The sequence below is a fragment of the Remersonia thermophila genome, chromosome 6, assembly GCF_042764415.1.
Source record: "Remersonia thermophila strain ATCC 22073 chromosome 6, whole genome shotgun sequence".
Classification (NCBI taxonomy): Eukaryota; Fungi; Ascomycota; class Sordariomycetes; order Sordariales; family Chaetomiaceae; genus Remersonia; species Remersonia thermophila.
In genome coordinates, this window is record NC_092222.1 from 294,881 (window position 1) to 311,457 (window position 16,577).

General features: G+C 60.5%; 4 protein-coding genes across 4 annotated transcripts; 1 reads left to right on the top strand and 3 right to left on the bottom strand.

Annotated features, from left to right (window-relative positions):
- Nucleotides 1-160: 160 nt before the first annotated feature.
- VTJ83DRAFT_6267 (uncharacterized protein) lies at nucleotides 161-1,532 on the top strand (the record flags this gene model as incomplete). The annotated part of the gene is made up of 6 exons (XM_071012959.1): nucleotides 161-224; nucleotides 291-328; nucleotides 404-445; nucleotides 587-1,012; nucleotides 1,105-1,359; nucleotides 1,446-1,532. The coding sequence occupies 6 exons, from the start codon at nucleotides 161-163 to the stop codon at nucleotides 1,530-1,532; spliced, it is 912 nt and encodes a 303-aa protein (XP_070863894.1).
- Nucleotides 1,533-2,617: 1,085 nt separating this feature from the next.
- On the bottom strand, nucleotides 2,618-5,983 carry VTJ83DRAFT_6268 (uncharacterized protein; the record flags this gene model as incomplete). Its single annotated transcript, XM_071012960.1, has 2 exons — nucleotides 2,618-5,580; nucleotides 5,806-5,983. 2 exons carry the CDS (start codon nucleotides 5,981-5,983, stop codon nucleotides 2,618-2,620), a joined length of 3,141 nt encoding a protein of 1,046 aa, XP_070863895.1.
- A 2,836-nt stretch (nucleotides 5,984-8,819) lies between these two features.
- Nucleotides 8,820-10,249, bottom strand: VTJ83DRAFT_6269 (uncharacterized protein; the record flags this gene model as incomplete). Its single annotated transcript, XM_071012961.1, has 2 exons — nucleotides 8,820-9,033; nucleotides 9,120-10,249. 2 exons carry the CDS (start codon nucleotides 10,247-10,249, stop codon nucleotides 8,820-8,822), a joined length of 1,344 nt encoding a protein of 447 aa, XP_070863896.1.
- A 3,859-nt stretch (nucleotides 10,250-14,108) lies between these two features.
- Nucleotides 14,109-15,931, bottom strand: VTJ83DRAFT_6270 (uncharacterized protein; the record flags this gene model as incomplete). Its single annotated transcript, XM_071012963.1, has 3 exons — nucleotides 14,109-14,227; nucleotides 14,319-15,686; nucleotides 15,751-15,931. 3 exons carry the CDS (start codon nucleotides 15,929-15,931, stop codon nucleotides 14,109-14,111), a joined length of 1,668 nt encoding a protein of 555 aa, XP_070863897.1.
- Between the last annotated feature and the right edge of the window lie 646 nt (nucleotides 15,932-16,577).

Genomic DNA, 16,577 nt, shown 5'->3' on the forward strand with positions numbered 1-16,577 from the left:
GATACCCATTGACGCGGCCCTCGTTGTCCTTTGTACCCGTCTGGCCTTTGCCCTCGCTGCGGTCGTTCAGGAGCTGGCGTTTTTCGGTCCTTCTCTGTCGCAACCCTCTTTTCTAAAAACTAATACCCATTTACACCAACCCCATCCCCAACCCGTCAACATGTCCCCGCCCGTGGCCGGTCTGAAGGAGAAGGAGTCCAACCTGGCGAGGTTGCTGGGGTCCGGTACGCTCGTCAGGCCCTTGTGACGCGTGCTCAATGGCAGGAGGAGGGCTGACATGGTCTCAACAGGCTCCGCCGGTATCGCCGAGCTGGCCATCTTCCATCCCGTGCGTTCCCAGCGCTCCTCCGGCTTAAAGCATGACTGAGGACTCCCGGGCTGACCAGGCACCGCCACCGGACAGGTCGATACCATTGCCAAGCGGTTGATGAGCAATGAGGGCAAGGTACGCGCAAATATTTCCAGCCTTTCACCCACCCTCCCCGGCGGGCGCGGCGGCGAAGGGAAGGGGACCGAGAGAGGCAGCAGCGGAAGGGGACGGCAAGAGACGAAAGACGAGAGACTGACGCTTCCTCTCCCCATCTAGGTCAACAACCTCTCCAAGCTCAACACGGTCATTTTCAAGGACAAGGCCTCGGCGCCCGTCGTCCGCAAGTTCTTCTCCCTCTTCCCTGGCCTCGGCTACGCCGCCGGCTACAAGGTCCTGCAGCGGGTGTACAAGTACGGCGGCCAGCCCGTCGCGCGCGACTACCTCACCACGCACTACTCCAAGGACTTTGAGCGCGCCTTTGGCAAGAAGACGGGCAAGGCCGTCCTGCACTCGACCGCCGGCAGCCTGATCGGCATCGGCGAGATCGTGCTGCTCCCCCTGGATGTGCTCAAGATCAAGCGCCAGACGAACCCGGAGGCCTTCCGCGGGCGGGGTATCCTCAAGATCATCAAGGATGAAGGGTTCGGGCTGTATCGCGGCTGGGGCTGGACGGCGGCGCGGAATGCGCCCGGCTCGTTCGCGGTGCGTTGAACCACACACCCCCTCCCCACCTTTCTTCTCGGCTACCCCCATTCCATAGGAATCAACCCCCCGCTGACCGGCTTCTGATGCAGCTCTTCGGTGGCTCCGCCTTCGCCAAGGAGTTCCTCTTCAAGCTGCAGGACTACAACAAGGCCACGTGGGGCCAGAACTTTGTCGCCTCCATCGCCGGCGCTTCGGCCTCGCTCGTCGTCTCGGCCCCGCTCGACGTCATCAAGACGCGCATCCAGAACCGCAACTTCGATAACCCGGAGAGCGGCTTCCGCATCCTGGCCAACATGGCCAAGAACGAGGGCCCGTCGGCTTTCTTCAAGGGCTTGGTTCCCAAGGTGAGCTTTTGACCTTTTGTCTCCCTAACGAACCGGGTTGGGTCGGTAAAAGCAGCGCATGCTGACGGCGCAACTCTTCTTTCTAGCTCCTCATGACCGGTCCCAAGCTGGTCTTCTCCTTCTGGCTCGCCCAGACCCTCATCCCGGCCTTCGACGTGGCCTTCAAGAAGTGAGCTTGCTTCTGTAAGGTACTCACTCACGCACTCAAGCCAAAGATCGAGCACAACGATGCGTGAAGGACACGGAACCGTGGGCTCTCCATCACAGAAGCGGACGCCACGTCTTGTGGTACGTGGGGAGGGGGAAGAAGCACCGCTCCTCTACCCCTGAAGTGTACAACTAACTACACCCACCACCTCCTTCTCACCCCCATCAAAATACGATGGATTGAGACGGGATCTTCTTTTTTTCCGGGCGTTGGAGGGATATCGCAGCGACGAAACGACCGGCGGGCAGGACAGCGGGTTGTTTTGGCTCGGGCAAGATAGAGAGCTCGGCGGGCGTGGTCGCGGCGGCCGCCGCGAAGAGCACCTGGTCGGAGTCTATGGCTATCTACCGCGGGGGTAAGATAGGGTGGGTATGCAGGCAGGTAGGGTGGATTGGGTTCTGTTTCAGTGTTAGACGGGTTTGGTCTGTATATATACATACATGCATCCTACTGGTGAACAGTAGCACAAAAGGGATACCTCGCTCCTCTTCTCATGACCTTGATTGCGTGTGGTGGTTCTCCCCCCTGCCTGCTCTAATTCCAAGCTGAAAGCTCCCATTGCTTGTCAACCATCCATCCATACAAGTACTACTATCGTTCATCATTCGTTATATCATTTCCTTCATCCGGCATATCCTCTCCAACCCCACCCCCCTCCTCTCGCCCCCCTTGTCCTCCGCAAGGCACCTTTGATATGTTTTTGGCTCTCTGAACATCAGAATTCCCACGACGACGCCCACATCCAGTGGCGTACCTCACCTAGGTAAGGTAGGTATCCATGCATACGCATACACACGCACACACATATATCATTACAAGGTAGACGCACACATATATATATCAATACAAGGTACACACACACACACACACATATATATATATATATATAGATATTACATATATATATATATAGATATTACATATATATATATATATATATATGTATAAGGTATACACACATATATGCATACATATGTATGTATATGTATAGATAGATAGATATATGTACGTATTGTGCATGTGTAGCTACGTGCTGGCATGCAAGCATGATCACACAACCACCTCCAACGACCCGCCCCAGTGGGGATGGCGCCGCCGAGCCTCGTCGCCGGGATCGGAGGCGCCGGCGTCCGCTTGCGCCTGCTTCGTCGTGCGCCTGTACGCCTTGAGCGCGGCGACCACGTCGCGCATGCGGCGGAGGTCGGCGGGCGTGGGCTTGGGGATGGGGATGGGTCCTGTCGCTCGACGAGGACGAGGGGGAGGAGCAGGAGGAGGAGGAGGAGGAGGTGGTAGTGATGGTGATGGTGATGCGTGGGAGGGAGGGTGGGAGGGGGTTTTGCCGGTGGCTTTTGCGGTTGTGGTCGTCGTCGCCGTCGGGGTTGTTCGGTTGGTGTTTTTGATTCTCGTGAGCAGCTTTTGAAATCGGCTCTGGGTTGGCTTTGGCGTCTTGTTGCCGTTTGCGGAGGTGTCGTCCGTGCTGGTGCCTTGCCTTGTAGCGCCCTCGGCTGTGGCGCTGGTGCTGTCGTTCTCCGCTGTTCCGTCGCCAGCTGCTGCGTTCGCACGGTCAAAAGCTGCTGCGGCTGCTGCTGCTGCTGCTGTTGTTGTTGTTGCTGTCTTTGGCGCTTGATGCTGCGTCTCCGCTGGTAGAGGGGGATACAACATCGCGTCCCACGCCGCCGAAAAGATGACGTTGCCCTCTGGCACGCCAGCCGCTATGTGGTTCGGCGTGGCCGGGCACGGATCCCTCTGTAGACACGGCATGTGCGCGAGGCGCGCATAGTTGTGCACCGCGGGCGGGTATCGCTCGCGCTCGTCCGTCACCTGCGGCTCGGAATGCCCCGGCTCGCCGATCAGGACGAGCTTCTCGTGCGTCTTGTCCTCCCAGGTCCAGGTGTGCCGGATGAGAGTATGAGGGTAGTGCTCACCAGGACCCGGGCGAGAGTCATGGTCATATGAGCTGACGGAGGAGGCGGTGGGTGAATTCTGGCTTTCGTATCCGATGCTGGCGTGGTCCGAGTCGGAATCGCTAAGGGTTGAGTCTTCGCGTCGAGAAAAGGTTTGGTTTACCATAGGGTTGTCGATTGCCTCGATGATGGCGATGTCTGTAAAAGCGGATGCGGGCTGGGGTTGAGAGGAAGAGGAGGAAGTGAAGGGGGAGGCGGGGGACAAGACACTTGTTGATGCAGGTCGAACGAGCTCGCTGTCAGGATGGCGACTGCCATCGACACGACCGGAGGAGAGAGGTTTGTGAGGGGAGGCCAAGGGAGGAGGGGCACGGGTGCGGCGATTGTCCGCGGGGGGGATTCCCGGGTCGGCGTGGGCGGATGCCGCTGATGGCGGGGCGGCGGCGGCGGCGGAGGCTGGCCATGGTGACCACCTGGACTCGCCGAAAAAGCTAAACTGGGCAGCGGCATCGTCCAGGAGGGTCCCGGCATCCAGGTCGTATTCCTGGTCCTCGGCGTCGTCAGCCCCCAGGATGCCCTCCGCCTCGAACACGTCAGGCTCGAATTCGAGCCGGATATGCCGCAGGCCCGGCAGGACGGCCCCCTCGCACGCTCGGCCGGCGGACGCCTTGAAGTCCTGGATGGCGCGCTCTTGGACGGCCGCCAAGCGCAGGAAGCTGATCAGCTTGTCGATCAGCGGGCCCGAGGAGCGGCGAGGGATGCGGCAGAGCGTGAGCGAGCGCAGGCGCGGGTTCATGTCCGGGACGAAGACCTCTGGGTAGGCGAGCTCGGCGCGCGGCAGGAAGTGCGTCTCTGCCAGCCAGCAGCACGCGGCGGCCGACAGCCCGTCGATCTCCAGCGAGGGAACCTGCGTGACGAGCGAGTGGTGGATGCGCAAGACTTGCAGGTCGGCCGAGAAGATGGGCCGGAAGAGGTGGGCCCAGCCGAGAAAGCCCCAAAGTTTGGCGCTGGAGGGGAGCCAGGAGAAGGACGCGACGGCGGGATGCCGGATCGCCGGGGAATTGCATTCAAGGCGCTGCAGGCGGCTCCCCGAAAGCCTGATCATCCGCGCCAGGCCCGCGGCGGAGATGTCGGGGTTGTCGTTCAAATAGAGGTGCGTGATATCCCGCTGGTCTTGCAGCACTTCTGAGATCCTGGTGTGCCGGGGATCGGGAGGGTGGGAGCCCGCAGGGCCCGCGAGCATGAGCTTCAGGGCATCGGCCGAGTCGGGGAGGATCTCGACCAGGCCGTCGAGGCGGTGGCCGACGTTGGGTAGTCCTGCGTCTTGCGGGGCCGGCACGGCGTAGAGCGGCGGATCGGCCAGGTACCGAAGAGGGTGGCTGAAGGTGCGGCTCCAGTCCGACTCGTGGACGGTGAACCAGCGGCCGAACCAGGGGCTGCTCGCGTCGGGATCCATGAGGGCCCTCCCCTCGGACGCGAAGCGGACCAGCCGCAGCGTCCGCTGCGGTAAGCATACCTGGGACATGAGATCCAAGGCGCCATCCGTAAGCCTGTTCCGGCTGACATCGATGCTCCAAAGCTGGCCGCGGAATGAGAACAAGAGCTGTTGAGCCGCGGAAGAGCCGGCGCCGCAGCCGCGAACCTTGAGAACTCGCAAGTTGCGCAGCCGGCCAGGGCGCAGTGACCTGTAGAGCATGAGGCTCGATACCGAGCCCGGCATGTCCGACATGTCCAAATACACGACGTCTTTGAGATACGTCGCGTCAAATATCTCTGCTGGAAGCGCAGACCGGCAGCCAGCGAGGCTCAGGAGCAGCAGGGACTTCATAAACCACAGGAACGGCGACGCCCAGCTGTGCAACCGGCTCTGCGTCCAGCGCAGCTCGGGCCCCAAGCCCGGCTGGCCGTCCAGCAAGAGGCATCTCAAGGCCGGGAACAGGTCGGCCTTGGAGAGGATCACGGTGGACAGCGGGGTCGCGCTGTCGGCGCACAAAGCAAAGTCTGCGACGCCGGCGAAGAGCCGGCGGGGATCGTACGTGTGAACCAAGGCCCGGGTGCTCGGCCGGACGGTTTTGGCGTGGGCCAGGAACTGGTTCGCCCAGTCGGGATCTATAGGATGCAGCCAACACGTCAGTTAGACGGGGTTGGGGGAGGAGGGGGGGGGGGGTTACATGTGAGCAAAGACGAGAACCAACGTCCAACAGGGATCCGATGGTGACGCAACCACCGAAGCCCAGGTAGTCAGTCACCCAGCAGATAAGACACAGAGAGGAGAGAGGGAAACACAAAAGAATCAAACAAGACGCTACTAGCCATTGCCATTCCGTATCTGACAGAGCACGGCGATGGGATCTCCCCAAAGGCGGGGAGCAAACTCGCGGTAAAAGCGCTGCGAAACCCGGCAGAGGCGGGCGTAGTCGCGGAGCGGTACGTACGGAGCCACCAGGGTCAACCAGTCGGGCCGGGTGGTGGCTTCATGGTACGTGGGCGGGAGGGCATCCGGGTGAGCCATGGCCGTCGGTGACAGGTACGTAATCTTGACTAGGCCAGGATGCCGGAGCCAGAATGGAGCGCGTTTTGTCGGTGGCGGGCCTCCTCGTTCTGACGACTGGTGGTGGTGGTGGCGGTGGTGTTGCGGGAGTCAAGCCGAGCGGGCGATGGCATGGCGGCGGCGGGGAGCGAGGTACATTGGATGCCGCCGTCATCAAATCATGGCGCGTCAGCCTGGAATGGGTTTGGCTCCGGCTTGGCTCCGACCGAGCTAGTTAGGGGCTGAGCTGAGCTGAGAACCGAGCCCGGCCACCCCGGTCAACGGTTCGGCGGCGTCTCGTTTCGGCGGCTTCGACGGTTCCCCGGCTGAGGTGGCTTTTGGTGCGAAGCAGCCTTGTAAGTGCTAGGAACATGCGCGGAGCCCGGCCGGGTCCAGAAGCCAGCGTCCAAGAGAAACGATGTGGAGAAAAAGGCAGTTTAAGTTGCCGATCCCGGCTTGGCACCGTCTCCCTCCCGCCCTCGATACATGCAACATCAGCCACGCGCCCCGGTTAGAGGATGGGGGATCCACCGGCGTGCCCAACGTCACTCCATCGCCCGGCGCGGCTCTCTCACATCTCAAAACGACCTGTCATATCTCTATCCCGCAAACCATTCCATGCGCCCAGCGAGACGAAGTCCCCGACCGCTCACCCCCTGATTCTCGGCTTGGACGTCTCAGACAAGTGCGTGATTTCAAACAATCGACTCGGGCTCTCCAGCATGCGAGTTATCAAAGGCGAATCGACTTCGAGATCCGATCTCGCCCGCGTCTTGGGATGCCGCTTCAACGCAATGGGTTGGGCATGACAAGGCTGCAGCTCAGATCTGGATCCCCCATCGCTCTGCACGTCCGCGGTTCCGAGCACCAACCGACCTCTGGTTCCTGTCAATGTGCGCGTGCCGCTGTCATGCTGGCAATCAAAGAACCGAAGCAAGCACGCGCAAGACGGCCAAGCCGGAGTTGGATCCGCGAACAATTACCCTGGGTAACAACATCATCACCACCACCACCAACACCACCAACACCCACAACAACAACAACAACAACAACAACAACAGCAGCAGCAGCAGCAGCAGCAGACCTTTTGCAACAACAATGCAGCCGCATTCCGTATGGAAGGAATGTTTGCATCTCAGCGCCAGGTGATTTCCCGAGTTTGTTTCCTTGATCCAAGCCGTCCACAGCCCATCTCCCACCGGCAGCGCCACCTACCTAGCTCACCACCGCCACCCCCTCTTCTTCCAATCTCTTGGTTCATGCGAGTTCCTAGTTGTGTTTGCATCCGCCGTATGCACCACGTCAGTTGGTCACAACAACCTGCCTCCCTCCACCGTGACAAGCCATGCGCAAGTTCGTTCTGTATACCCTCGAGACCCTTTTTTCCCTTCCCCCCCCTCTGTACGAATCGCTTTGAGGCACCTGGCATCCAGCAACATTCTACATGGGGCCCAGCACTGCGAGACAGTTTCACATCAGGTAGGGACGTCCCTGCGCGTCTGCATGAGGCTTGGGCCAAAGTGGACAAAGTCAAAAAGGGCATGACATGGAAACCTCTCGGAGCGCGGGGTGTGCGCGCGTGCATGGATGTTTGTGTGTTTCCCCCCCCCCCCCCCCCCCCCCTGTTGCATGCCAGACCGGACTCGATTCGACGCAAGATACCGCCCCGTCGGTTCGGCATACACACACACACACACACACACACACACACACACACACCTCACTCTCACCCAGTTTTCTGTCTTTTCCTTCTGTCGCACCGAGCGTTGAGGTCCCGTCCGTGTCACCTCAGGGCTCCAGCCGATCTGTGTTACCCAAGATCGGAGGCTCTGAAAAGTGCATCTTCGCTCGTCCAAAGCATCAAGAGCAGTAGCTTGACGCACTTCAAAAAAAATACATCAGAGATAGAAACAACGGGTCCAGGTAGTACCGGTACTTGACCCGGAGTAGCGCTTGGCATTGCGATGCAGCATGGCATCTCGCCATGAAAACAAAAAAGAAAAAACAATACGCACGACGCACAGTAAACACGCACAGTCCGTCGGTGTGTATCGGTGCTCGAAATCCTATACTATAATAATAATAGTATCTGGCTGTTGGAGAGAGAAAGGAAGGGTGAATTGCTACCTGGCCTACGCAAAAGGTACCTCTTCCATGCCATTCCCCATTCATTCGCCCAGGACGGACATGCCACGGCTGAGACATGCATACATACGTATTCCATCACAGCACACACACCCCCCCCCACCCTAACCTACCAACCGTCAGCCTAAAGTGCCCCCAAACATGGCCATTGGTAGGCGGTGCTGGGAAAAGTAGCAACGCAAAAGGCGCAATCCGGCCGTGCTTGTGATGGCACGGCCGTACAAGAAAGAACTTCCCTGACCGTGTGTCACTTCTCTCATCCTACACGTCGCCCGACCATCCCAAAACGAGAGCATGCACAGCGGAACCCCTGGTTGTTTGTTTCTCCCGTGGGACCAATAACAAGGTACATGGAGCACGCACACTCGAAAAACGCCCCCGCGGTAACCTCCCTTCAAGCCCGAGCCCTATCCTCCTATCCCCTATCCCATGATCCCTCTTCCTGTCCAGCCCCGATCCCCAGATTAACAAACGCACATTATCATTATCAAGTACGGTGATCGATTTGCCACCCCGCTCTCCCCCTCCCCTTGGCGGAGGAGCCGGTGGCATGTAGCGGTTCAATGCCCGAGCGCTGAGGGCCGTTGGTTTCCAAAACCACCCCCGGCGCGGATGGATAGCATATGCCCAACCTTGCATGGTATCGCGTGCCCTCTGCGGAACCCCGTGCCTCTCACGGAGAGGCGGGGCACCTCTTTGGCCGCTTCCGCTGATTCCGCAGGATCCGCTCGAGCAGCGCCTTCGCCTCGGGGAAGTGCTTGACGCGGGCCTCCTTTTCGCCCGGCCTCGGCTCCCGGGTGTGCAGCCTGATGTGGTTCACGTAGTTGTCGAACCGGTTGAACCTGTGGCCGCAAAACTCGCAGCCCCAGCTGGTGTTGGTGTGGGCCCTGGTCAACACACGTCAGCGCAAGGCCTGGCTCCAGCTGCGCGAGGAGGCCGAGGGAGGCTGGGATGGATGCGGGAGAGAACGTACGATTTGAGGTGCCGCTTGAGGTGCTCCTTGCGGCGGAACACCTTTCCGCACCCCACAACTTCGCAGTTGTTGCTGGCCGACCTTTCCACCATGATATCCCCCTCGGGGTCGAGCTTTTGGCAATGCTCCTTCTTGCTCCGCCGCTCGAGGCCGGACGAAGCGTCCTGCCGGAGGTGGTGTTGCAGTGCCGTCGTTCGGTGCCTCGCTTGGTGCATCATGCGCGCCCGCTTGCTGGCCGCGCTGACCGGCGTGGACGGTGGAGATGGCGTGAAGGGTTCGTCATGAGACGACGAAGTAGACGGCGTGGGGGGCATGGCATCGTCGTTTCCCAGCTCATGCTTCCTCCGCTGGCCGATAGGGACGCTTCGTGCGGGCGACGGTAGCTCGAATTGTATCGGGCTTTCGGGATACGCCCAATGCGCCATGTTGGTGCTCGACAGGCCGAACGGCGTGGGTGCCGAAGGGCCTGATAGCAGGGGGTGCATGGCAAAGTCGCTGGCAACAGCATAGTCTCTGCTGCTCGCGGCTTGCACGGCATCAGCAAAATCGCCACCGTCGAAAGAAGGGAGCCCATGGGCTTCTGGGATTCCCCTTGTGGGAGTCCCCGACAAGGGGGAACACCCTATTTCCACCAAGCCTTCTGAGACAGGCGTTGTGGGCGACACCGGGAACTGGAAAGACCTCGACGAAGACGGCGTCAGCTGAGCAAAGGTGAAACTGTCGTTCGTCGAAGATGAAAAAGAGGAATTGAAGTCGATGCTGCCGGGGATGCCTGGAGTGGCACAGCCAGAGAGGGGCATCCTCAACGGGGGACACCAGGAGCTGGTACCCCCCGCCGACAAAAGGAAGTCGAAGTCATAATCGGCGCTGTTGCCGGCAAGGTCCAGGCTCAGGACGGGAAGCTGCCTTAACGCCATCTTGGAGTGAACGCCTGGGAATGTCCCTCGACAGCAAGGAGAAAGAGGGAAAGGAAAAGAAAAGAAAAAGGAGGGAAGAGAAGATGTCTTCTGCTTCCGCCAGAGATGGGGAGGGGAGAAGGAATGGAGAGAACCGAGTTCATAAGTAGCCCGGGAGACCAGCGAGATCATCAGGGTCACCCGCCTCGTCTCATGCATGAGAGACAGAGCCATGCTGAAATGGGGATGTCGCCGGCCAAGACGAGAGACCCAGGGATCTCGTGAGGAATGCCGCGGCTCAACTCGCCGAGAAGGGCGGCCGTTGTTCGCTCACGGGCAGGATCGGCCATGCAGCAGCATACCCCCCCCCCCTTACCACCACCACCACCACCACACCGGCGGCCCGCACAGCGAGGTACTGGTACAGCTCCCCGGGTGATCTCCAGTGCATCCAAGCGGCCGTGCGGAGGGAGGCGTCGGAGCCAGGCCAGGCGTTGGTTTTGCATGCGGTCGGTCCCACCCTGTCCGGAGGGGAGAATCAGCCCCGCAGACGCAGGAACCAGAGACCAGGTATGGCACCCACACCACCTCCCTTTGCAATGAGATCCGAACGCTGCTGGGGGGTGAGAGCGCCGAGAAATGGTGCGGCAAGCTTGCTGCGAGCCCGCTGCAAAGCATTTTGTCCAACCAGGCTCGGCTCGGGGCTTCCTGGAGACGGTTGCTGTTGGCAGCAGCTCGGCGACCTGACAGGGGCCAGAAACGAACCGTCGGGCCCGAGCCCGTGGGAGCCCTGCCTCTCTCTTTTGCGCGCCTCTCGGCGGAGACAAGAAGCAGCCGCGTAGATCGGCCGAACCACCTACCCATACCCCTGGGAGGGGTCTCTGGGCTCACTGAGGTGGCGTTGTTGCCCCGGGGCTTGGAATGGCAGGGCCTCTCAAGGGAATGAGGAACCGGGCTCCAACGCCGGTTCGCCTTGCTGCCCGCCGGCTGAGACAGCCAAAGGGTGCGGTAGCTCAATCGACGGCTTGCCAGGCAGAGCCCGCCCTGCTGAGGAGGAGACCGGCCGAGGGCCCGGATTGGCAGGGCTTTCATGAAGCCCCTCGCAATCAGAGGTGTTGTGATGCTCTCTCCCTCTCCCCAAGGATGGCGGAAGCCGGGTGTTTAAGAGCAGCGGGTGAGTCCCGGGTGGATGAGGAGAGCGATGCGCTTCGCATCATGCTGCACGCCGATCGGGCACGAAGGGCACATGGCTCGAGGATCTCGAGGATTGCGATGGCCCGAGCAAAAGAGAAAGAGGCCGTGTCAAAGGGTCCAGGTTTGTCGAGTTATCTCGAACCTACAGGCCAACCCTTCAGGCTGACTCTGCTGGGTGCCAGAACGGGAAAGGTGAGGCTTGCAGCACTCGCCGTGCTCGCCCAAACCCTCCGTCCTCCATTCCCAATTGGAAACTGGCCGCGTTCGATCTGCTCTCCTTGGAGAGGGAACGCTGCAAGATAGATGATTCGGTACAGGATTCTCCCCCTTCCTCCTCCCCAACCCCCAACCCCTGGATCTCATAGGTACTGTTTACCGTACACAGTACTTTAGGTAATACCTACCTACTATACACAGTAATACCTCCGAGCAGGTACTTTGACCCATGCGGGCGGGGTCAAGACTCGGGTCCAGTAGGTGCTGATTCAGCGTGCAGCTCCCACCATTCTGTCAGAATCCATACTTTTGCTTCTATTTAGGGGGTCTGTACGCTGTAGGTACTGCGTACCTATTCGTCTGACGTTCCCCTATGGACCCCCCGGATCGACCGAGACGCGTCCGCAGCCCATGCAGGATACCTACTGCGTAGCAACGAATACCGTATTGTGGACCCCTCCCAACCCACATGTCCCAGCGAGCAGCCCAGCCGGGAACGCGCCTGTTTGGTTGGCCGCTCCACAACCTTATCTCAACGTCACCGAGCTGAAGTTGGCACTGTCCACGATGCAAACTCGCCGACGGCATCACAGCCGCGTCCTGGCTCGGAGCTACCATTGGAAGGGATTCACGGGTCCGAGTTGTCCGCTCGCCTGCTTGTACCTCGCTCGCGCTAGTCGTTCCTGGAAACGCGTCTCGGCCTTTCGGGGTCACGGCCGCTTCTCTCAGGTGAGAAGAAAATACCTAGGTGAGGGGACAAACAGCCCAAGCAGCACTCGCAATGCGACATCCGACCATGGTTTGTGCGCTGTTTCCGGCCAGCGATGCTCCCATCGAGGACTGGGTTGGCCTTTTTTTTTTTTTTATTCCTCCCTTTTTCTTTTCATTTTGAGGGGGCACTGGTGACATCCATGGTGTGGATCCATGGAGCAGCGTGAAGGCTTTCTGGATCTTCATGTTGAGTTTTGTCCTCCGGGTCCAGCTTCACGGTGGCTCAACGCATCCGTGTTTTGGTGGCGAGACTTGGCTCCTGGGGTTTCAGGGGGCTCCGCGTGTGGACTCCATTCACCCTCCCTTTGGCGTTTTGAATTTCCTCCGTCGTGTCTCCTTCGCTCCCTCGGTATTAATCACTCTTTTTGGTCTCGATGGAAGCCTCCCTCGGATACTACTTGAGAGCATCCCACAGATACAAAAGAGACCGGCTCTTGTACGTTGCGCTTTGTCTAGAAGCGACTGCTTGAGCGTCTTTGACCTCTTGCCTCGCTTTGTTTGCTCCAAGATGCCTTGTCACAACTTCTAGTCTTCCACCCGGATTGGGATGTGCGCCGCCCAAACCACGGCCGACGAGGTTCGCAGCTCATTCGCCCAAACAGTCCGCCATTCTTACTCTCATGGCCCAAGTCAGAAACCTTGGGCATGCTTCAATAGAGTCTCCCTCTGGAGGCTGCATGGGCTCCACGGACCGCATCCTCTCTCGCGCTCCCGTGATCCCAGTGGTAATATGGAAAGGCTCAGGAGAAATGCAAAGGACGCTTGTAAAAAGAACAGAAAAGAAAAAGAAAGGAAACAGAAAAAAACAGGCTCGTCACCCACCCCAGCTCTACTCCCGCGCCGGTCAAGTAATTCGCGGCGGCGGATGGTTACAAAACACCCCTCGCGCGCGGGGGGGGGGGGGGGTTGCTTCGACGACCCGTGGAGCCGAACCCGGACCGCGATCGATTGACAACGACGGAACCCGCGCCGAGCCTCCCCTCGATAATAGTCCCGCTTGGCCAAGAGCCGCACGTGCGTGGTGTGCCATGGACCGGAGGGCGGTAGGCTGTCTGCCTTGCGATCAGATCCGAGGGAGCTGATGCCGCCGGACACGGGCAGGAGGACCCAACGGCGGAGGCTTAGGATGGCCGCTCGCGACAACAAAGCCCCGCCAAGGCCGAGCGCAAATCCTGCGAGGAGAAGAGCCTCCGCGAGGGCGGCTTCTCGTTGTGTCGAGCGCGGTCGGCCAGGAGCTCATCCTCCGTTGCTGTGAAACAGGGAATAGGCCCGGCCCGGCCGCTCCCTGCCGCCGCCGCCGCCGCCGCCGCCGCCGCTGCTGCTGCTGTTGCTGCTGCTGCCGCCGTCGATGGGACTCTTTGGGAAATTTCACCCTCGGCGCTTCCCATCTCCCCGGAGATTTCTCCCTTGCGGACACCCTCGTCGCGATGGATGTGCCAGGTACCTCGATCTAGACATTGTTTCATCCAGGCTTCCGGATCGACAGCTCCAATCTCGCTGGCGGGTTGAGGGATGAATTTCCTGATAATGACTAGCTGGATCAAAACGTTGGCAGGCCTGCGTAATACCGTGCCGCCATGGAGCACGAATACTACGTGTTGATGCTTGGGTGTTTTGATAGGGGGGATGCCCGCTCTATCTAGATTCAACGTGCCCATGTTGATGTTTTTCCCCGAGAACTCCCGCGTCGTATGTACAACAAAAGTGGACGCAGACGTGCGTCGCTTCGTGTCAGGACCATCCGAGATGGTTGGGTGATGCGGCGCTCAGCTTCCATGCCCTAGACTCGTCCCACCCATCGATGGGCGGGCAGGGCGCTGCGGCCGAGGAGGAGCTGCCATGACGCCCCTTCCGCTCTCTCGGTTGATGATGATGAATTTTCTCTTTTTTTTTTTTTTTTTTGCCTTGTCGTTTAATCATGCTCCTCGTTGCCGCTAGCCCCATCGTCATCCCCCCCATCGCTGTCCTCCATCTCATGATCGCTCGCCTCCAGCCCCGACGAGGACATGAACTTTTCGTCCTTTGCTTCGACTGTAACAAGAGGATGGTCAGCACAAACGTGTACAAAAGAGCATAGGCGCTTTTTGATTTGCAAAATAAAAAAAAAAAGAAACCAACGTACCCTTGGCCTCCACCAACAAGTTCTCCTGCACCTCGCACTCCGTCAGGACGCACCCATCGCCAATCTCGCTCCTCTTGCCCAGGATGCACTTGGTCAGCTTGCAGTTCTTGCCCACCACGACGCCGTCCATGAGCAGGCACTGCACCAGCCTCGCGCCCTCGCCGATCTGGCACCCGGCGCCGATGACGCTTTCCTTGATGGACGCCTTCTCCTGCACCGTCACGTTGTCGCCCACGAGGCTGTCCTGGCGGGTGATGGTGGTGCGCGGCTTGACGCCCTCCGGGTAGGCGACCTTGCGGGCGTGGGCGAAGGGGGAGACGGGGGCGTCGGGCGCGGCGTCCTCGAGGGCGGGCAGCTTGGCCAGCTGGAGCGAGACCTGCAAGAGGAGCTGCGAGGTGTCGACGCGGCGGATCAGGGGCCCTTCCGGGGCGCCGGGGTGGATGTAGGCCAGCAGCGGCGGGACGGACGCGGCGGCGGGGGCGGGCGACGAGGTGCTCTCGTCGCCGTTGTGGAGGCTTGCGGAAAGGTCGGCGTCGGGAGCGCCGGCGGCGCTCTGGCCGGCGCCGAGCTGGGCCGAGCTGGCCGTGGCGCCGGCGCCGTGCGGGCTGGAGTGGCCGTCGGAGCTCCCGCCGGCGGGGCGCTCGAGGCTGCCGTCCAGCCCGAGCTTGCCCGAGAGCCCCTTTTGCCAGCTCGCCTTGGCCCACCAGCCGATGATGTCTTCGCTGATGCTCTCGAGGCGCTCGTTGTCCTTGACAAACTTCATGACCCAGCGCGGGAAGATGTAGATGTGGGCATCGCGGTGGGTGGTCAGCATCCGGACGCGGGGGTGTTGCCGGAGGAGGCCGTGGCGGACGGGGAAGCCGTCCTTGTCGTCGAGCAGGTCCTTGAGGGAGTCGGTGGGGATGGAGTAGACGACCTTTTGGAGATGGGGAAACAGGGAGCTCTTGGGCGGCAGCACGGCGGAGGCATCCGGGAGGGACACGGTCGCCAGGAAATCCGTCTCCTCGCCCTTGACCGGGTTGGCCGTCTTGGTCGGGTACCAGACGCCGAGGCCGCCGCTCGGGGGGCCCTGGGGCTGCGCGTCGCCCACCAGGTCCTCGAGGCTCGCCGACTTGACCATCCATGCCTGCAGGAGCTGCTCGGGGCCGAGCTCGCAGACCAGGTCGCAAGGAAGCACGAGGAAGTCGGACTTGACCACGTCCTGCAGCTCGGGCAAGCGGAGGATCTCGGCCGTCCCCGTGTTGTTGTCCAGGTCCTTGGGGGCGAGGAGATCGGGCCGCGGGAAGGGCAGGCTTGTGAGAAACGGGTTCGTCTTGAGGGCGGTGTCGATGGCCGGCGCTGCCGAGGGCGGGCAGACCAGCGTGATGTCTTTGCAGCGCCATCAGCATCAGAGGCTCGGCCAAGGCTTGACAAGGTCACGGCATGGACGTACTCGTTATCCCTGCCCGGTAGCAAAGGTCCAGAGGGTACCAGACCATGGGCCGGTTGGCGATGGGAAGGAGGGCCTTGGGGTTCTCATCGGGGTTGGCGGTGAAGGTGGGAAACGAGCTTCCGGGGCCGCAGAGGATCAAGGCCTGCAGCCCCGGGGTCGCGATGTTGACCGCGTGGGGCATGGTGGTGAGCTGCCCCCGAGCAGCGAGACGAGTGTGAGCAGCAAAGAAAATGCCCCGCACCCGACAGAAAGCTTGGGTCGAGCGGGAGAGAGGAACGGCCTGCGGATCTCAAAAATCGCCGGGATGAGAGCCTCGTAGGTTTCCAGTATAAGACAAGACGCCTCACCGGTGCGTGTTCCCCTTCAGCTTTTCGTTGCCGAACCCTGTCGATGAAGCCGTATTTTTTTTTATTTTGGTCTGTTTTTTGCTGTGAATCTGGATGTTCCCAATTGAGTCACTCATGACGAAAGTTGACTTGTTGCTGAGGACCCACATCCGACATCCCACTTCGGTTCCCGTCTTCGGTCGGGGGATCCACCTGGCAGCTGGCCCGTGCGTCACCGGGACTCAGCTGGGGCCCGGAACAAAGAGACGCGAAGAACAGGAACTGGACCTGAGGGTCCCCTGCGGACGCTTCCCTCTTGGCGTCAGCTCCTGGCACTTTGTTTTGGCTTTCAGGTTCTCCCAGCCAACCACCAGCCTCGGCTGCATCCCGGAACTGGAGCGTGCGCTAGGGGCTGCAGCAGGCCCGGGTGCAGCAGCAGAAAGCCAACCTCCCAGCCTTCCAAGGTTTCGACCCGCTCCAACACGCCTGTCCAGCCACAGG